Source organism: Salvelinus namaycush, chromosome 3, assembly GCF_016432855.1.
Source record: "Salvelinus namaycush isolate Seneca chromosome 3, SaNama_1.0, whole genome shotgun sequence".
In the NCBI taxonomy this organism is placed as follows: domain Eukaryota; kingdom Metazoa; phylum Chordata; class Actinopteri; order Salmoniformes; family Salmonidae; genus Salvelinus; species Salvelinus namaycush.
In genome coordinates, this window is record NC_052309.1 from 19048136 (window position 1) to 19069866 (window position 21731).

At 46.0% G+C, this 21731-nt stretch overlaps 1 protein-coding gene across 1 annotated transcript in view; it reads right to left on the bottom strand.

Annotated features, from left to right (window-relative positions):
* Positions 1–241: 241 nt before the first annotated feature.
* LOC120045058 (protocadherin alpha-C2-like) overlaps positions 242–21731 on the bottom strand; it is a 31104-nt gene continuing 9614 nt past the window's right edge. Inside the window, exons 3-4 of the mRNA XM_038989897.1 lie at positions 14157–14242; positions 242–2936 (exon numbers count right to left, since the gene is read on the bottom strand). Coding sequence (XP_038845825.1) covers positions 2629–2936; positions 14157–14242 — 394 coding nt within the window. The 3' untranslated portion in view covers positions 242–2628. The remainder of the gene's footprint in view (positions 2937–14156; positions 14243–21731) is intronic.

The following is a 21731-nucleotide window of genomic DNA, read 5'->3' on the forward strand; positions in this document are numbered from 1 at the left end:
GTATTAGACTCAGGGGTGTTTGTGTGGGTCTTTCTGCAGTTTTTGAGCATTTTTCTCTTGTAGCCGTTAGGTTGCTACAGAACTTAGGATATTATTTTGTCAATTGTAGCCAAAATGTGTAAATATATGTAATTATCCATTTTGCAGTGGGCCTGTTCAACCTTGTGCCCGAAACCCAACTAACCAGGCTGCTGGGCTTAGCAGTATACATTAGTTGAAATGAAGGCACAGACAATTTTTTTACAATATTTAAGAAATAACATTTTATTTGTGATTTATAAACAAAACACAATACCAGATTCATCAAATAATAAAAAAGACAAATCACTATATCACTATTACATTGATGAGCAGGTGTACAAAAGGTTATTAATAGATCTGCAATGTCGCAGTGGACTGCTGAGTGCCATCCAGGCACCAGATGACTCAGGAAACATTAACTACACACAAGCATAGAGTACATCAAGATTAGCATCTTTTATGGACAATTTTGTTAGAGTTTTTTTCTCAACATTATAAAAACATTTTCAAAGGTGTTGGGGATATATATCGAAGGTGAATAAATGATTCAGTATTACGTTACAGTGTTTCTTTGATCATCAGTTCATAGCTTAACACAAGGTAAAGGACTCATTTTGTAATCCTCAAAAATCATAAGGGCATAAACAAAAAAAGCATTTCATAGCATAACTACAGCATTACTTATATTTAGAAGGTTATTTTAATTGAACTTCAACAGAATAAAAACAAGTGATTCCCTGTTTGTCTAGGAATACATAGTATGTGCGTATTTGTGTTCATGTGTGTTTTCGAGAGTGAGTATGTATACATATTTTAGCAGAGATGATGGTCATATCTCTGAATTTGTGATAAATGGTTGAAGGAAATGAAACATATCTATCTATATAGATCTATATATATATTTCCTTTGCTTATAACATGCAAACAGCCACTTAGTGATCTGACAGCACAGATTCACACCTGAAGGGGGAGCACGTGTATAATATGGGGGGATTCAGTCCAATAGCAGCGCTAGCATCATCCCTCTGTCCCCTCTGATTGGTCAGATATCAGCCAGGAAGAGGAAACAGAGAGGTGAGTAGGCGATGCTGTGGAATTAGCCCTCACACATACTGAGTTCATTCTGGGGATGCTCTATTCTGGAGAAGACTCAATGCTGTTGATGCTTCCTTTTCATCACAAAATATGAGTAAAGAATTTAACACAGCAACAAAGCTCTCCAGGGAATGTCTGTGGACTGGAGTGCCCATCACTACAAATCCACTTCTCTCTCCTTGCCTCTATGTCCTTCCATCCCTCTTTTTCTCTCCATCTGGAAAGAAGGAAGCCAGTCCATAAGCTCCTTATGTTTGCCCCACTACCCTGTGTGTAACTGGTGGAAGAGACGGCAACTTGTCCCCAAAACAGTGCTAAGAACGTTGATATTTCAGTAGCAAGGCTCGGTTAAAGCTAACAGAAAGTGTGTGAGTGTGTTATACAGGTTCATTCTGTTGCTGTGTTTGCAGAGGAACAAGTTATCAGAAGTTAAGAGTGTCTTTGAGAGAGGCCTCCTGAACATGGTGATCGGAGGACGGAGGAGAGGCGTCAACAGACGAGGCGTGTGAGTGAATCCTACTAGCACCAAAGTGGGCAAGGTAAGGAGGCGGGGCTTAAAGAACTACTGAACATTGACTATTGAACATTGACTGACAGAAGTGGGGGGGGATCAGGCTTGAACAGAAATGAAACAACAAGCAAGAGTTCCTGTCATATATTACACTCCCATAGAAAAGAGGCCACTGAAATAGGCCTCAGTCTTTTGGCTGAGTTAGAGCTGTACACTATCCAGAGAGGTGTCTACCTGTCCGCCCTGACTGTCTAATGTGTGTGTGTGTGTGTGTGTGTGTGTGTGTGTGTGTGTGTGTGTGTGTGTGTGTGTGTGTGTGTGTGTGTGTGTGTGTGTTTTGTAGAAAAAAACAACTCATTTTTTTGCACAAGGCTTCCATCTTACTGTAGATGAGAGCCTCTGTGTCACTCTTTGTCAGATTGAGCTCCTCCTCTCCCCCTCCAATCAGGAGAGCAGAGGAGGCAAGGGGCAGAGTAAAGACAAAGATGCCAACAAGGGGCCAGAAGGGCCAGGGAGGAGGGTCCCATTTCAAGCAAGTTTGGGGAGGCGGGCTGGCTGGCAGGACTATAGCACCACCATTAATAGGGTATGTGAGGTTTCTCTCACATACTGTATGGCATTTTATACATGAAACGTCTGGGTATCGGTAGTTGATTGCATTATCATCTTTATAGAAAGGTTATTCGAATCAAATAGATTTTTGTTGAATTTTCATCAAATGTCTGGTAAATGAGAGCCTATTAAATATATTTAAAAATACTGTTTTATAGCCAGAGGTATGGAAGCTTCAGAGGGCCAATCTGGCAGAGGCTACTATTGGCTGCTTACATGTTTTATAGAGATAGGCCTCTGCTAATGGGGACTTGGCTGGGCAGACTTAACTATGCAAACACAACACATGGAAACTCTCCTGATTCAAAAATATACATTTGGCTTTTTGTCTTGCAGCTGTTATTTGGACTTTAGTTGGTAGCTCTGTTTTCATATCTCCCCTTTCTTCTCTACTCGTCCACATCCTCCTTCCCCTTTTCTTTCTTGTCTTTCTTCTCCTTCTTCTTCTTTTTCTTCTTCTTGGCTTCCTCCTTCTTGCCGAAGGAAATGAAATCACTCTTGTCATCCTCTCCTCCCGGGCCCTGGCGGATTGAGAGGATGGCGGGAGAGCCGGGAATGATGAAGGCTTCAGGGGGAATGTCTCCAGGCTTCAGGACCTGAGGGGGGCCGTAGCCAGGGCCAGCCCCGTAACGGAAGTGCCAGCTGTTACTGTCGATGCCAGCTCCAACCGGAGGGGACAGCTCACCCCCCTCACCATCTACAAGAGAGAAACAGAAGAAACAGAGAGAGATAGAAGAGCTATGTCTTATTCATTATCATCTTCATCACTATTATTCATTACCACAGTGAGATTCTGAACATACCAGCACATTCATAAATTGAGCCTTATTCAGTCTCCTATTTCTGGCTGAGGTAAAGTGTTACCACAGCTGTAATACAGCCAGTGGTGTAAAGTACATAAGTAAAAATACTTTAAAGCACTATTTCAGTAGTTTTTTGGGGTATCTGTACTTTACTATTTCAATTTTTGATCACTTTTACTTCACTACATTTCTAAAGAAATATTGTACTTTTTACTCCATATATTTTCCCTGACACCCACATATATTTTGATATGCTTAGCAGGACAGGAAAATGGTCCAACTCACACATTCATCAAGAGAACATCCCTGGTCATCCCTACTGCCTCTGATCTGGCGGACTCACTAAACACAAATGCTTAATTTGTAAATGATGTCTGAGTGTTGGAGATAGCCCTTGGCTATCAGTACATAAAAAAATAAGAACATTGGGCCGTCTGGTTTGCTTAATTTAAGACATTTGAAATTATTTATACTTTTACTTTTGATACTTAAGTATATTTTAGCAATTACATTTACTATTTATATTTAAGTATATTTCAAACCAAATACTTTTAGATCTTTACTCAAGTAGTATTTTACTGGGCGACTTTCATTTTTACTTGAGTCATTTTCTATTAAGGTATCTTTCCTTTTACTCAAGTATGACAACTGGATACAGCATAGATAAGCAAAATAATTAAATCCAGAGGCACACCGATAAACTAAAGAAGGGGAAAGTGATTGCAGGGAGTATAACTTTATCAGCCAGTGGTGCAGCTGAGAACACAATGTTAGACTAAACAGACGTGACCTTTAACGGCAGAGAGGTACTGGGATGTTTAACACTTGTGATGTGACAAGAAATAGCACGTAAGGATGACAGGAACTGTGAAAACCCAGCACTAACCTAATCCCACTCTCACAAGGGCTCGACACAGCAGTGGAAAAAGAGAGAGAATCTGATATAATATGCAATCATGAATATGACAGAGAGAGAGAGAGAGAAGCAGGGCAAGCGGAAGAGACAATGAAAGAAAAAGACCAAGAGAGCCTAGAGAGGGTGAACTGAAGTACTAAGAGAATGAGACCCTATTCTCCTTTCATTTAGCATAGAGTATAATGCAAGATATGAAAGAAATGTAATTATAACCAGCAGGCAAGAGACAGAGAGGCATACGAAGGGAGACAGCGATTGAGGTGAAGAACAATGCAGAAAAAGAAGAGGGGAAATGAGAAGGCGTTAGTAAGGAAAAGAAAGAGTGAGGTGATGTTCTCTGGGCTCGACAGATACAGTGCTCTCAGTCCCACAACAGCTTCTCTGGGCTCGGCAGACACAGTGCTCTCAGTCCCACAACAGCTTCTCTGGGCTCGGCAGACACAGTGCTCTCAGTCCCACAACAGCTTCTCTGGGCTCGGCAGACACAGTGCTCTCAGTCCCACAACAGCTTCTCTGGGCTCGGCAGACACAGTGCTCTCAGTCCCACAACAGCTTCTCTGGGCTCGGCAGACACAGTGCTCTCAGTCCCACAACAGCTTCTCTGGGCTCGGCAGACACAGTGCTCTCAGTCCCACAACAGCTTCTCTGGGCTCGGCAGACACAGTGCTCTCAGTCCCACAACAGCTTCTCTGGGCTCGACAGATACAGTGCTCTCAGTCCCACAACAGCTTCTCTGGGCTCGGCAGACACAGTGCTCTCAGTCCCACAACAGCTTCTCTGGGCTCGGCAGACACAGTGCTCTCAGTCCCACAACAGCTTATCTGGGCTCTGACCTACTTTCTGCTTGTGTTTTATTTAGATCAAACTAAGGCACTGCAAAGAGATTATTTTTGTTTTTCATTTGTAGGTTAATTATGGAATGGCTGGAGTGCCTAATTGAATTCATGCATGGTCCCACAGGGACGTTGTACTCAAATATAGCCTACTATTCTGACAAGATCCTTAAAGTGAAACTGTGTGTGTGTGTGTGTGTGTGTGTGTGTGTGTGTGTGTGTGTGTGTGTGTGTGTGTGTGTGTGTGTGTGTGTGTGTGTGTGTGTGTGTGTGTGTGTGTGCATGCCTGCAATGACTGTAATATACAATGCAAGAGCTCTCAGAAATAAAGTAAATAAAATGAAACAAACACATAGATCCGCTTTGACTCCCTCTTCAGTACTTTAGGTTCCCTAGATGGAGCAAGTACGACACCCTCTTCAGTACTTTAGGTTCCCTAGATGGAGCAAGTACGACACCCTCTTCAGTACTTTAGGTTCCCTAGGGCTTGATGGAGCTCGTATGACTCCCTCTTCAGTACTTTAGGTTCCCTAGATGGAGCAAGTACGACACCCTCTTCAGTACTTCAGGTTCCCTAGATGGAGCAAGTACGACACCCTCTTCAGTACTTTAGGTTCCCTAGATGGAGCAAGTACGACACCCTCTTCAGTACTTTAGGTTCCCTAGATGGAGCAAGTACGACACCCTCTTCAGTACTTTAGGTTCCCTAGATGGAGCAAGTACGACACCCTCTTCAGTACTTTAGGTTCCCTAGATGGAGCAAGTACGACACCCTCTTCAGTACTTTAGGTTCCCTAGGGCTTGATGGAGCTCGTATGACTCCCTCTTCAGTACTTTAGTTTCCCTAGGGCTTGATGGAGCTCGTATGACTCCCTCTTCAGTACTTTAGGTTCCCTAGATGGAGCAAGTACGACACCCTCTTCAGTACTTTAGGTTCCCTAGGGCTTGATGGAGCTCGTATGACTCCCTCTTCAGTACTTTAGGTTCCCTAGATGGAGCAAGTACGACACCCTCTTCAGTACTTTAGGTTCCCTAGATGGAGCTAGTACGACACCCTCTTCAGTACTTTAGGTTCCCTAGGGCTTGATGGAGCTAGTACGACACCCTCTTCAGTACTTTTGGTTTCCTAGGGCTTGATGGAGCTAGTACGACACCCTCTTCAGTACTTTTGGTTTCCTAGGGCTTGATGGAGCTAGTATGACTCCCTCTTCAGTACTTTTGGTTTCCTAGGGCTTGATGGAGCTAGTATGACACCCTCTTCAGTACTTTTGGTTTCCTAGGGCTTGATGGAGCTAGTATGACACCCTCTTCAGTACTTTTGGTTTCCTAGGGCTTGATGGAGCTAGTACGACTCCCTCTTCAGTACTTTTGGTTTCCTAGGGCTTGATGGAGCTAGTATGACTCCCTCTTCAGTACTTTTGGTTTCCTAGGGCTTGATGGAGCTAGTACGACATCCTCTTCAGTACTTTTGGTTTCCTAGGGCTTGATGGAGCTAGTATGATTCCCTCTTCAGTACCTTTGGTTTCCTAGGGCTTGATGGAGCTAGTATGACACCCTCTTCAGTACTTTTGGTTTCCTAGGGCTTGATAGAGCTAGTACGACTGTCACGAATCCCGCTTCCTGAGTCTGGGTTTGCCTGTGTGTCTGTCCTGGAGTGTGTTTCAGGTGTCCTGGAACGCACCCTGTCTGGTTGCCGGGCGAATTAGCTTGTTGGGAGATTGATGTTCACCCGCACCTGTGTCCCATCAGTATTCTGCACACCTGTCCTGATCATCATCTCTCCCCTTCAAAAGCTCTGACCTGACTTCCATTCCCTGCCGGATCGTTAGCCATGAACAGTATGATGTGCCATAGTACCAGACTCAAGTTGGATAGTATTTGTTTTGTTGTTTTTGTTTACGTATTGCTTGCCTTGAACTTACCTCCGTTTGTTTTGCCTTCAGTTACTCACCCGGATCATTCACCCCATTCCCGCCTGGTTGACGGAGGATTCCGCTACTCCATTGGATTCACCTATTTCCTCTCATCAATTCACCACCGCTGCCTGCTACGCCATCTGGATATATCTACCCTTTCACATTTAATTGTAAATAAATACTCACCTTCTTCCTACGCTCCTTGTCCTGGTCTGCTTCTGGGTTCGATCTTGAAAGAACGTGACAACGACACCATCTTCAGCACTTTTGGTTTCCTAGGGCTTGATGGAGCTAGTATGACTCCCTCTTCAGTACTTTTGGTTTCCTAGGGCTTGATGGAGCTAGTATGACTCCCTCTTCAGTACTTTAGGTTCCCTAGATGGAGCAAGTACGACACCCTCTTCAGTACTTTTGGTTTCCTAGGGCTTGATGGAGCTACTACGACACCCTCTTCAGTACTTTTGGTTTCCTAGGGCTTGATGGAGCTAGTATGACACCCTCTTCAGTACTTTTGGTTTCCTAGGGCTTGATGGAGCTAGTATGACTCCCTCTTCAGTACTTTTGGTTTCCTAGGGCTTGATGGAGCTAGTATGACTCCCTCTTCAGTACTTTAGGTTCCCTAGATGGAGCAAGTACGACACCCTCTTCAGTACTTTTGGTTTCCTAGGGCTTGATGGAGCTACTACGACACCCTCTTCAGTACTTTTGGTTTCCTAGGGCTTGATGGAGCTAGTATGACACCCTCTTCAGTACTTTTGGTTTCCTAGGGCTTGATGGAGCTAGTATGACTCCCTCTTCAGTACTTTTGGTTTCCTAGGGCTTGATGGAGCTAGTACGACACCCTCTTCAGTACTTTTGGTTTCCTAGGGCTTGATGGAGCTAGTACGACACCCTCTTCAGTACTTTTGGTTTCCTAGGGCTTGATGGAGCTAGTATGACTCCCTCTTCAGTACTTTTGGTTTCCTAGATGGAGCTAGTACGATACCCTCTTCAGTACTTTAGGTTCCCTAGGGCTTGATGGAGCTAGTACGACACCCTCTTCAGTACTTTAGGTTCCCTAGGGCTTGATGGATCTAGTACGACACCCTCTTCAGTACTTTTGGTTTCCTAGGGCTTGATGGAGCTAGTACGACACCCTCTTCAGTACTTTAGGTTCCCTAGGGCTTGATGGAGCTAGTATGACTCCCTCTTCAGTACGTTTGGTTTCCTAGGGCTTGATGGAGCTAGTACGACACCCTCTTCAGTACTTTAGGTTCCCTAGGGCTTGATGGAGCTAGAACGACACCCTCTTCAGTACTTTAGGTTCCCTAGGGCTTGATAAAGCCAGTATGACTGAACAGCTCAGATAATTGTGGCACGCAGCCATAACAATTATTTTACAGTAGAAACTAAATTAAACCTCTGTCCCTGTTGTCACGATCGTCTTTGGGTGAGAGATTGGACCAAGGCGCAGCGTGTGGAAAGTACATCTTCTTTTATTCAGAAGAGGGAAAAAAACACGAAACGAACACTATACAACTAAACAAACAAAATAACAAACTGACGACCGTGAAGCTATAATAACAAAATGGTGCTGACACTGACCACTATACACTGACATAGACAATTACCCACAAAAAGCTAAAGCCTATGGTTGCCTTAAATATGGCTCCCAATCAGAGACAACAATAACCAGCTGTCTCTAATTGAGACCCAATTCAGGCAACCATAGACTTTCCTAGACACCTACACTGAACACTAAACCATCTCCTCTACTAAACCCCCTAAACCATACAACACCCTAGACAATACAAAAAAAACACAAACTTCCCCATGTCACACCCTGACCTAACTAAAATAATAATGAAAACAAAGATAACTAAGGCCAGGGTGTGACATAACCCCCCCCTTAAGGTGCGAACTCCGGGCGCACCAGCATAAAGTCTAGGGGAGGGTCTGGGTGGGCGTCTGTCCACGGTGGCGGCTCTGGCACTGGTCGTGGTCCCCACCCCACCATAGTCACTACCCGCTTTCTTAACCCCACTGGAATAAGGGGCAGTACCGGACTAAGTGGCAGCACCGGACTAAGGGGCAGCACCGTACTAAGGGGCAGTACCGGACTAAGGGGCAGCACCGGACTAAGGGGCAGCACCGGACTAAGGGGCAGCACCGGACTAAGGGGCAGCACCGGACTAAGGGGCAGCACCAGGATAAGGGGCAGCACCAGGATAAGGGGCAGCTCCGGACTGAGGGACGGCAGCTCCGGACTGAGGGACGGATCCTGGCTGGATGACGGCTCTGGCGGATCCTGGCTGGACGGCTCTGGCGGATCCTGGCTGGACGGCTCATGGCTGGCTGACGGATCTGGCTGCTCATGGCTGGCTGACGGATCTGGCTGCTCATGGCTGGCTGACGGATCTGGCTGCTCATGGCTGGCTGACGGATCTGGCTGCTCATGGCTGGCTGACGGATCTGGCTGCTCATGGCTGGCTGACGGATCTGGCTGCTCATGGCTGGCTGACGGATCTGGCCGCTCATGGCTGGCTGACGGATCTGGACGCTCATGGCTGGCTGACGGATCTGGCTGCTCATGGCTGGCTGACGGATCTGGCTGCTCATGGCTGGCTGACGGATCTGGCTGCTCATGGCTGGCTGACGGATCTGGCTGCTCATGGCTGGCTGACGGATCTGGCTGATCCTGTCTGGTTGGCGGCTCTGGCTGATCCTGTCTGGTTGGCGGCTCTGGCTGATCCTGTCTGGTTGGCGGCTCTGGCTGATCCTGTCTGGTTGGCGGCTCTGGCAGATCCTGTCTGGTTGGCGGCTCTGGCAGATCCTGACTGACGAACGGCTCTGACGGCTCGGGACAGACGGGCGGCTCTGACGGCTCGGGACAGACGGGCGGCTCTGACGGCTCGGGACAGACGGATGGCTCAGATGGCGCTGGGTAGACGGATGGCTCAGATGGCGCTGGGTAGACGGATGGCTCAGATGGCGCTGGGCAGACTGATGGCTCAGATGGCGCTGGGTAGACTGATGGCTCAGATGGCGCTTGGCAGACGGGCAGTTCAGGCACCGCTGTGCAGACGGCAGACTCTGGCCGGCTGAGGCGCACTGTAGGCCTGGTGCGTGGTGCCGGAACTGGTGTTACCGGGCTGGGGACACGCACCTTCAGTCTAGTGCGGGGAGAAGGAACAGGGCATACTGGACCCTGGGGACGCACATTAGGCCTAGTGCGTGGTGCCGGAACTGGTGGTACCGGGCTGGGGACACGCATCTCAGGGCTAGTGCGGGGAGCAGCAACAGGATGCACAGGACTCTGGAGACGCACAGGAGGCTTGGTGCGTGGTGCCGGAATTGGTGGTACCGGGCTGGAGACACGCACCATAGGACGAGTGCGTGGAGGAGGAACAGGGCTCTGGAGACACACTGGAAGCCTGGTGCGTGGTGTAGGCACTGGTGGAACTGGACTGGGGCGGGGAGGTGGCGCCGGAAATACCGGACCGTGCAGGCGTACTGGTTCCCTTGAGCACCGAGCCTGCCCAACCTTACCTGGTTGAATGCTCCCCGTCGCCCGACCCGTGCGGGGAGGTGGAATAACCCGCACCGGGCTATGTAGGCGAACCGGGGACACCATGCGTAAGGCTGGTGCCATGTATGCCGGCCCGAGGAGACGCACTGGAGACCAGACGCGTTGAGCCGGCTTCATGACACCTGGCTCAATGCCCAATCTAGCCCTACCAGTGCGGGGAGGTAGAATAACCCGCACCGGGCTATGAACACGTACAGGAGACACCGTGCGCTCTACTGCGTAACACGGTGTTTGCCCGTACTCCCGCTCTCCACGGTTAGCCTGGGAAGTGGGCGCAGGTCTCCTACCTGCCCTCGGCCCACTACCTCTAAGCCCCCCCCCAAGAAATTTTTTGGGCTGACTCACAGGCTTCCTACCGCGTCGTCGTGCTGCCTCCATTCGCCGGTATCCCTCCTCGCACTGCGCCAGAGAATCCCAGGCTGGCTCCGGCACTCGCCCTGGGTCGATCGCCCACCTGTCGATCTCCTCCCACGTAGTGTAGTCCAGATTACGCTCCCATTTCCATTCCTCCTTGCGCTGCTCCTGTTGCCGCTTTTCACGCTGCTTGATCCCGCATTGGTGGGTAATTCTGTCACGATCGTCAAAGGGACTGAGAGAGGACCAAGGCGCAGCGTGTGGAAAGTACATCTTCTTTTATTCAGAAGAGGGAAAAAAACACGAAACGAACACTATACAACTAAACAAACAAAATAACAAACTGACGACCGTGAAGCTATAATAACAAAATGGTGCTGACACTGACCACTATACACTGACATAGACAATTACCCACAAAAAGCTAAAGCCTATGGTTGCCTTAAATATGGCTCCCAATCAGAGACAACAATAACCAGCTGTCTCTAATTGAGACCCAATTCAGGCAACCATAGACTTTCCTAGACACCTACACTGAACACTAAACCATCTCCTCTACTAAACCCCCTAAACCATACAACACCCTAGACAATACAAAAAACACACAAACTTCCCCATGTCACACCCTGACCTAACTAAAATAATAATGAAAACAAAGATAACTAAGGCCAGGGTGTGACACCTGGTTAGTGTGGGGAAGTTATTACAGTACAACACCATTACCACACCTAAAGTACATCACTTTCCTCAAGCCCACTGTGATTGTGTTAATGGAGGTAGCTTATACTGATCAACAACATTTTGAGTGCATTGATTATTTGTCAAAGCAGGTCAGTTGAGCTTGCCATTGGTTTGGAGAGGGCCACATGTTTGAAAGTGGTGTGTGTAGATGGAATAATCTAATGTATTTAGCAAATGTGCACCTATTGAAAGAAACCAACAAACAGTTCTACACCTGTACTTCCTCTTCTTTTTCTGTTTTTATCTCCCCCTCTCTTCATCTCTTTTGCGTGTCTACATGAGAGAGTTGTATCAATTTGCCGAATGTTACTCTGTGGAAGATGTGGCAGAGTCTTTTGTGAGTCTAATTCTCGGCGGGGGCTATGCGGGAGCAGGCGTGACACGCTCTGCACACACAGTGTCTTTGTATCTCCAGTAATATGGAGGCTTATTTGGAGCTCTGCTCTACCCTGACCATTTCCTATTTCCCCCCTCCGCAAACATCATATTAAAATGAACATGCTGTGGCTGCTGATTTGCAGGTTACTATAACTTTCTGTAAGGAGGTTACCATGGTACCCAGCTGTCTGGGATGGTTCTAGCCTCATTTCAGCACCCAGTGTTCTACATTCAAGTCCATTATGCCTGGTCCAATCTGGGTTACTACTCAACCCAATCTTCTTTTTTGTTCTACACAACCCAATTTAAAGAGCATGCGTTAGCTTAAGGTTTCAGAATATGAGTGTGTGTTTATGTTATTTGTGTGTGTGTGTTTTATTTGTATTATTCTACACTATTTATTCTGTGTGTGTGTGTGTGTGTGTGTGTGTGTGTGTGTGTGTGTGTGTGTGTGTGTGTGTGTGTGTGTGTGTGTGTGTGTGTGTGTGTGTGTGTGTGTGTGTGTGTGTGTGTGTGTGTGTACATGCTGTATCCGCATTCTTTATGAATCCATTTTTCTCTTAAAAGCTCACTGTTTATCTGTCTTACTTTTCCACCTCCATTTTCATTCTTCTCCATGTCTGACTGTTCACTCTTTCCTCTTAACACCTATCCATCTCTTCTCTTCTCTCTGTCTCTCTCTCCTCCCTTCCTCTCTGTTTCTCTGTCATCCTCTAAATCTTCCATTCAGGTTTTGAATGGTTGCCGTGGAAACTGCCTTCACCCACTCCCTGTTGATGTAGGCTGGTGCAGCAATCTCTCAGTTAGACAGCGTTGCCTAGAAACAAGTCACATAGCTTGCCCTAGCAAGTACTGCAGGGCCCTGACAATCCTAAACCTTTCTCTTTCTCCAAACCCCCATACCTCTCTTTCCTTTACCATCCTTGTCATTTGTGTCTCTCTTTTGTTCTCTCCCAAATTACTCAGAATTCCAATAGTACTCTAAAAAAGATGGCTGTCTTGCCATGCCTTATTCAATACCCTCTCTATCTAACTTTGTGTCTGATCTTAATCCAACCGTGCCTCCTTCCCCTTTCTCTGCAGGTAACTCAAATGAATCACATTGAGGAAGTATACTCTCTCTTTGAGGTGCAATAGCTCTACTATGCAGTATGTGAATTCTTTCCTTTACACTTCCAACCCTACTTGATACAACATTTGGAAACAAAGCCAATCCTGCTATATGACATCATATATACTGTATACTGTATAAGCCATTGCTTTGCTTACTTCCCCTATTATGAAAACTGTCTCACCCTGCAGCATACCAGGATGTAGCACTAAGCCCCTATTAACCCTGCATGACAGTTCTGATAAGCCTGCAGTACACTCTGCATGTCCTCTGCCTCCACAGAGTATTGGATTCTCTGCAAGACCACAGAGTGTAAATTTTCCATAAGCTCAAAAAAACGTCAGTCAGTAAGAAAAAAAAAATCAATAGCTTGATACACTCTCTCCCGCTCTCAATCGTTACCCCTACTCTCTCTGTCCCTCAATCTCCAAACTCAATTTCAGCTTGTGCAGACACACACATATAAACAGACACACTTCAGTCCATCACCGTGATGATACCTCAACCACCTTAGGGTCCTACACCTGTTCTCTAATTCCTGTCACTGGACAGTAAATGGATGAGTCCTCAGCCTGGGCTGGCAGGCATTAGAGAGGAGGCAGGCAGCTGACAGGAACACCAAACCAGCGCCTAGGCATTCTGACAACCCCTCAGAATACAACCACAGGAGCGAACCAGTCAACTGTGATCAAGTCAGCCCTCTGTCTCTCTCACTCGCTGTCTAGTTATCCCTCTCTTCACTACCAGACAGATTCCTAAAATAGTCTTCAAAGGCGATTGTTTTCGCTCCATTTTATCTAAGATACTGTGTATATGGACAAATTAATGCCTTGCTTTCTCTCTTCTTTTGTCAGTGGCAATGGTTTCAAATGTACCACTCCCAACAGCACCCCATCACAACTATTAAGTCAGGCATGGTGCAGTGTCACACTTCACTTCACCTATCAAAGTCTGTCCCAATTTCCCCTACCGGACCAACAGACAGATATAAGCCCACATTTGCTTGTCTTGTAACAGCTTCTCATTGGCTCTTTTATTTTGGCAGATTGTGTTGCTGTCTGTCATTGGCCTTCCTCTAGTCTTTCCAGCAAGCTCCCTCTGGAGTCTCAGTGCTAATGCTTAGCATTCATCTGGCAGGGATTCTAAAAAGTCACCTGCATGTTTCCCATCTGACTTCCTTATTTCTATTTATCTTCTGTCATTTCACATCACTATGTGTGCAGAGTGCCTCCATTACAGGAGCGGGCAGCAGATAAACACTGTGTGCTTTTGACCCCCACCCAGCCAGCCATTTCACCTGCAGCACTGGACACTGTGGGCCAGTTCTGGACCAGCATCCCCTGGGCTCCCTGCATCACTGACGACTCCTCCATATGGACCGAGCTGGAACACAAAACACACATTCGCATATGCTCATTAGATACATCAATATTATCCCCTGGCGTATCAACACATTAATGAGCTGAAAGTAAAGTACAGTTTTGGTCATAGCCTATCAAAACCAGCCAGATGTGTGTGCTGGCCCACCAGGTTGTTTAGAAAAACTCAAACGTTCTGATTGATGGCATCACAATAGGCTACCAACTCAGTCCTTGGTCAGTTTTGCCGCCTGATGTCATAACTCAGGTCTGTACATTCTGATTGATGACATCACCATAAACTACCAACTCAGTTCTTTGTCATAGATTTCCCGTACGATGTCATGATTCAGGACTGAATATTCCCGATTCATGACATCACAAATAGCTGCCAATTAAGTTTGTATTCAAGTATAATTACGGGTGATGTCATAACTTGAGTTCAGGTCACAATTTATATTTTGACCATCATTCTCTGAGTATGGATCACCTAAAGGCTATGAATTGTTTTTGCAACCCTCAAGCTACCAACATATTTTACATATACCGAAGAAGAAACTATTGGAAAAAACAACAATAATAACAAAATATCAACTTATGTCTTATCAAAACACCATTAGACATGTAATAAATAAATAAAGACTAAAACAAAATTATTTTAGCAAAATTATCATTCATTTGCATATTCTGGAAAATGAAAATATGAATTTTTCTTTTATATAAATGTGTAGTTTTACAAAGTACAATCCACATTAGTAATAAAAAGCTCATTTACCAGCATTAGCATCGCTGTTAGTGAAACAATGGGAGTGGTAGGGGCTTTGGCAGCATGCTTCAAAAAGCATGCCCACATGTTCTAAGTCACTTCAAAGCAAATGATATAGCAACCAAATCATAACAAGTTGCACACATAGAATATTGGAGGATATTATAAGAATTCTGGTATTTATATCACATTTTCAGTAGAATAAAGCATTTTTGGAGAATAACTTTGGTTTTGTACACAGTCATATGATGTGGTATTGAAAAGTACAATCTTAGGCAAGTACATGGGGAGCTAGCTGCAGTGTATCTCTGCAGGTGATCTGTCTATCTGGTCAAAATGAATGATACAGGTCCCCTTCCACCCTCTGATGATGTGTACTACTTAATAGTATGTCTCCAGAGAAACCTAGATTAAAATAAAGGTCCAATTTATCAAATTACTATAGGGCAGGGTTTCCCAAACTCCTCACTTTTGGGTTTCTGCACTACACAGCTGATCAGCTGTGTAATGTTATAGCAAAAACCAAAACGAGCACCCCTTGGGGTCCCGAGGACCGAGTATAGGAAGTGCTGGTATAGGGGGAATTGTGTGTTTTTGGCTAGGGTCAAAATGACCCCAAAGGACTAGAAATGAGATTTTGAAAGTCCATATAGATACAGAAAAACTAAAAAATGATTTAGATTTGTTAAGAACAACTTGATTGACAAAGTCTAGGCTATGCAGAGTGCCCAGAAACGCTACCATCCGTTTTTCAGGGATACAGTATTTTCAACCTAGCTTCCAATTACTCTGAAAAATGAAAGTGGAACCTCTACTCAGGTGTCTTTTTACGCTTACTACGTTAGGTTAGACAAAATCATGAACATTTTGAAGAATTGAATAAACTACTTTTGGGATATGATAAAAACGCCGCTCTGGGGTCAAAACCCCAGTCGGTAAGCTTAAGGGTTAGAAGTTGAAATACATGTCAAGGAAGTGACTCCCATAGTCCAGCCAATACTACATTTATAAAAAATACTCTCCAAAAAGGAAATGGAAACAGACGATACACTTTCAATATCAAAAGAACTATACAATCAGACACCCACAGACCCACTCTCATATACACTTCCTCCTCTAATGCTCTAATTATCCCTTCAAGGGTGACACCATGCTTTTAATCAGTCTTGTTTAGGTAAGCCGGCAGCATTTCATTTGGTGGATGTTTCCAGTGTGCCAGTATAATCACAGTTTGATGTGTATCTGGGAACGTGTGTGTGTGTGTGTGTGTGTGTGTGTGTGTGTGTGTGTGTGTGTGTGTGTGTGTGTGTGTGTGTGTGTGTGTGTGTGTGTGTGCGTGTGTGTGTCTGTTAAGGTGCGTGCAAATATCTTTGCACACTGATGTGTCTCTGGTCTGTGTAACTTAACAATCTGGCTTGCCTTGGGTTATCATGGTCTGTTGTGTATCACTTCACCTCCCATCAGATGTGTTGACTGAGAGGCAGAGCGACAGAGGAAACATCACATAAACATGCTGCTACTCTCTGTTTATTGTCTATACATGGTCGCTTTAACTCTACCTGCATGGGCGTATTACCTCAATTGCCTCGACTGACCGGTGCCCCCCACAATGACTCTGTGCCGGCACCCCCTGTATATAGCCTCGCTATTGTTATTTTACTGCTGCTGTTTAATTATTTGTTCATTTTAATTTTATTACACATTTTTTGATTATCTATTTTTTACTTAACACTTTTTTTTTCTTAAAACTGATTAAAGCATTGTTGGTTAAGGGCTTGTAAGTAAGCATTGCACTATAAGGTCTACACCTGTTGTATTCGGCACATGTGACAAATGCAATTTGATTTGATTTGAGGAGGAGAGAAGGACAGGAAAGAAAGGGAGGGAAGGAGTCAGATGGAGAGAGCAGGTGTGATGGGATTGAAAGAAAGAGGTGAGATATAAAAATAGGGACGGGAGGTGGTAGTTACATAGAGGCATGAGAATGAAAGAGGAGAGAGAAGGAGAGAGATGAGAGAGAGAAGGAGAGAGATGAGAGAGAGAAGGAGAGAGATGAGAGAGAGAGAAGGAGAGAGATGAGAGAGAGAAGGAGAGAGATGAGAGAGAGAAGGAACAAAGCGAGAGTGAGAGGAATGGTAAGCAGAGGAAAACAGAACGCTCTGACGATCTACTCCAAGTTCCTTATCATATTATATACAGTGCCTTCGGAAAGTATTCAGACCCAGTTACTTTTTCCACCTTTTGTTATGTTACAGCCTTATTCTAAAAATTATTAAATTCATCAATCTACACCAAATACCCCATAATGACAAAAAAAAAACTAAAACTAAATTTTGCAAATTAATAAAAAATAATAAACTGAAATATCTTATTTATATGTATTCAGACCCTTCGCTACGAGACTCAAAATTGAGCTCAGTTGCATTGACCATCCTTGAAAGCTCCTGTTTCCATTGATCATCCTTGAAATGTTTCTACAACATAATTGGAGTCTACCTGTGGTAAATTCAATTGATTGGACATGATTTTTAAAAGGCACACACCTGTCTATATAATGTCCCACAGTTGACAGTGCATGTCAGAGCAAAAACCAACCCATGAGGGTGAAGGAATTGTCTGTAGAGCTCAGAGACAGGATTGTGTCAAGGCACAGATCTGGATTAGGCTACCAAAAACATTATGCAGCATTGAAGGTCACCAAGAACACAGTGGCCTCCATTTCTTAAATGGAAGAAATATGGTACCACCAAGACTCTTCCTAGAGCTGGCCTCCCGGCCAAACTGAACAATCGGGGTAGAAGGGCTTTGGTCAGGAGGTGACCAAGAAATCAATGGTCCCTCTGACAGTGCTCCAGAGTTCCTCTGTGGTGATGGGTGAACCTTCCAGAAGGACAACCATCTCTACAGCACTCTACCAATCAGGCCTTTATAGTAGAGTGGCCAGACGGAAGCCACTCCTCAATAAAATGCACATGACAGCCTGCTTGGAGTTTGCCAAAAGGCACCTAAAGACTCTCAGACCATGAGAAACAAGATTCTCTGGTCTGATGAAACCAAGATTGAACTCTTTGGCCTGGATGCCAAGCGTCACATCTGGAGGAAACCTGGCCTCATCCCTACGGTGAAGCATGGTGGTGGCGGCATCATGCTGTGGGGATGTTTTTCAGCGGCAGGTACTGGGAGACTAATCAGGATTGAGGGAAAGATGAACGGAGCAAAGTACAGAGAGATCCTTGATGAAAACATGCTCCAGAGCACTCAGGACTTCAGCCTGGGGCGAAGGTTCAACTTCCAACAGGACAACAACCCTAAGCACACAGCCAAGACAATGCAGGAGTGGCTTTGGGACAAGTCTCTAAATGTCCTTGAGTGGCCCAGCCAGAACTCGGACCTGAACCCGATCGAACATCTCTGGAGAGACCTGAAAATAGCTGTGCAGCGACACTCCCCATCCAACCTGACAGAGCTTGAGAGGATCTGCAGAGAAGAATGGGAGAAACTCCCAAAATACACGTGTGCCAAGCTTGTAGCGTCATACCCAAGAAGACTCAAGGCTGTAATCGCTGCCAAAGGTGCTTCAGCAAAGTACTGAGTAAAGGGTCTGAATACTTATGTAAATGTGATATATAAAAACCTGTTTTTGCTTTGTCATTATGGGGTGTTGTGTGTAGATTTATGAAAAAAAATGTTTTTAATCCATTTTAGAATAAGGCTGTAGCATAACAAAATGTGGAAAAAGTCAAGAGGTCTGAATACTTTCTGAATGCACTGTACGTCAACCCTTATCCACTGTTTGTTACAACTAACCATGCTACTCCAACATTCACAATCACTACCACATCTAATGAACACACAAACCTGAGGGCATGTATGAGTCACAGATGCATTCAGGACTGCATTATTTGTCTTGGCAACCACACATACGGAAAAAGGCCATAAACATAAAAACAGAGACACACACAAACACGCACCCTTTTTCCTAAACATGCATAATAAATGTAAAGCATGTAGGCCTGCAGAGGAGCAGCTAGCCCTAGCTGTAGCTTCTGCAATGCAGCTCACAGTGTATATTCTCCCTCTGCTTTATGAACTGTATGCCATCCTGCCCTCTGCTGCAATACACATCACTCAGAGAGAGATGTGGCCATTTATAGTGGGTTTCCCATTGGGTGATGTTGGGTGAGGGATATTAACTGAGGGGTGTGGGTGGGGGTGTGTCAGAATGGGGTGTCTGGAGGATGTGTGTGGGTGGAGAATATGGAAGCAAGGGTTTGGATTGGCTGTGTGCAGAAAGAGGTATAGGGAGTGTGCCATTTGAAACTGCTGCAGCAATGCCAAGATGGTGGATGAGAGTGTTGAGAGTTCATGAGAGTTCATGAGAGTCTATGTCACCATGATATGATACACAATCTCTCTGCATACCAGATAAATCATCAATCCAATATATCAAAATATCCTACTCAAATGCATTAAATCCAAACCGGAAAATCAGACTCCATTGAGATACTACACAAAAGGAGGACCTGCACTCTTAGCAGATGATTGCGTAATTGTTGTAGAATGGCTAAATTGTATGCAGGGGAGAAGCATTGCCCCTGGAGGAGAATATTAATGTGTTTGTATAGCAGTGCTGTTATTAATCTAAAATGTCTTCTGCCGTCTGTGTTCACACCCTCTCCCCTTCCCTTCCCCTTCCCTCAACACACACACACACACACACACACACACACACACACACACACACACACACACACACACACACACACACACACAGACTAGGGTTGAATGGCGGGAACCCGGTTACCAAGATTTACAGCCCAAAACCACTCCCTTTTCCCGTGATAAATAACTGCGAGAAACCAGAAAGTATAATACATTATTTATATGAACAGCATGGGGTGAAACGGAACTGTTAAATTATATACGATGTCTAAATCTGGCTTCTCTAAAGCCTCTGCATGATGAATCAACAGACAGACAGCCCATCTCAGTATGGAGTGCAGTTCACAATGCATGAAGACCCATCATCTCATCATGGGAACTCTTTTTCTTGTGAAAGGTAGGCCTACATTTTCTGCAGCATAGCCTATGCTACAGTAAAATAAACACAGAATGAGCGTCTAATTTACCCGTCTCTGTCACGTTCCTGACCTGTTTTCTCTTGTTTTTGTATGTGTTTAGTTGGTCAGGGCGTGAGTTGGGGTGGGCATTCTATGTATTGTGTTTCTATGTTGGGTTTAATGTGTTGCCTGATATGGTTCTCAATTAGAGGCAGGTGTTTGACGTTTCCTCTGATTGAGAACCATATTAAGGTAGGCTGTTCTCACTGTTTGTTTGTGGGTGATTGTCTTCCGTGTCTGTGTATGTCGCACCACACGGGACTGTTTCGTTTTTGTTCGTGTTTGTAGTCTGTTCCTGTTCGTGCGTTCTTCGTGTTATTATGTAAGTTCGTTTGTTCAGGTCTGTTGACTTCGTTTATTGTTTTGTAGTTTGTTCAAGTGTTCATAGTGTTTCGTCTTGTTAATAAATCATTATGTCTACATACAACGCTGCGTTTTGGTCCGACCCTTACTCCTCCTCCTCATCCGAGGAGGAGGCATTAGACAGCCGTTACAGAATCACCCACCAACCAAGGACCAAGCGGCGTGGGAGAAAGCAACAGCGATTGCAGGATTTCTGGACATGGGAGGAAATATTGGACGGTAAATGTCCATGGGCACAGCCAGGAGAATATCGCCGCCCCAAAGCTGAGCTGGAGGCAGCGAAAGCAGAGAGGCGGCGTTTTGAGGAGCTAGCTCGGAGGCAGGAGAAGGATCTGGGCTACACTACGTGGGAGGAGATCGACAGGTGGGCGATCGACCCAAGGAGAGTGCCGGAGCCCGGCTGGGATTCTCTGGCGCAGTGTGAGGAGGGATACCGGCGAATGGAGGCAGCACGACGACGCGGTAGGAAGCCTGTTAGTCAAGCCCAAAAATTTCTTGGGGGGGGGGGGGGGGGGCTAAAGGGTAGTGTGGCGAAGTCAGGTAGGAGACCTGCGCCAACTTCCCGATCTTACCGTGGAGAGCAAGAGTACGGGCAGACACCGTGTTATGCGGTAGAGCGCACGGTGTCTCCTGTACGTGTGCATAGCCCGGTGCGGGTTATTCCACCTCCCAGCACTGGCAGGGCTAGATTGAGTATTGAGCCGGATGTCATGAAGCCGGCCCAACGCATCTGGCCTCCAGTGCGTCTCCAGAGTCCTGTGCGTCCTGTTGCTGCTCCCCGCACTAGCCTGAAGGTGCGTGTCCTTAGCCCGGTACCTCCAGTTCCGGCACCACGCACCAGGCCTACAGTGCGCCTCAGCCGGCCAGAGTCTGCCGTCTGCCCAGCGGCGCCTGAACTGCCCGTCTGCCCAACGCCGTCTGAGCTGTCCGTCTGCCAAGCGCCGCCTGAACTGCCCGTCTGTCCTGAGCCTTCAAAGCCGCCCGTCTGTACTGAGCCTTCAAAGCCGCCCGTCTGTACTGAGCTTTCAAAGCCGCCCGTCTGTACTGAGCCTTCAAAGCCGCCCGTCTGTACTGAGCCTTCAAAGCCGCCCGTCTGTACTGAGCCTTCAAAGCCGCCCGTCTGTACTGAGCCTTCAAAGCCGCCCGTCTGTACTGAGCTTTCAAAGCCGCCCGTCTGTACTGAGCCGCTAGAGCCGTCCGCCAGACAGGAGCCGCTAGAGCCGTCCGCCAGACAGGAGCCGCTAGAGCCGTCCGCCAGACAGGAG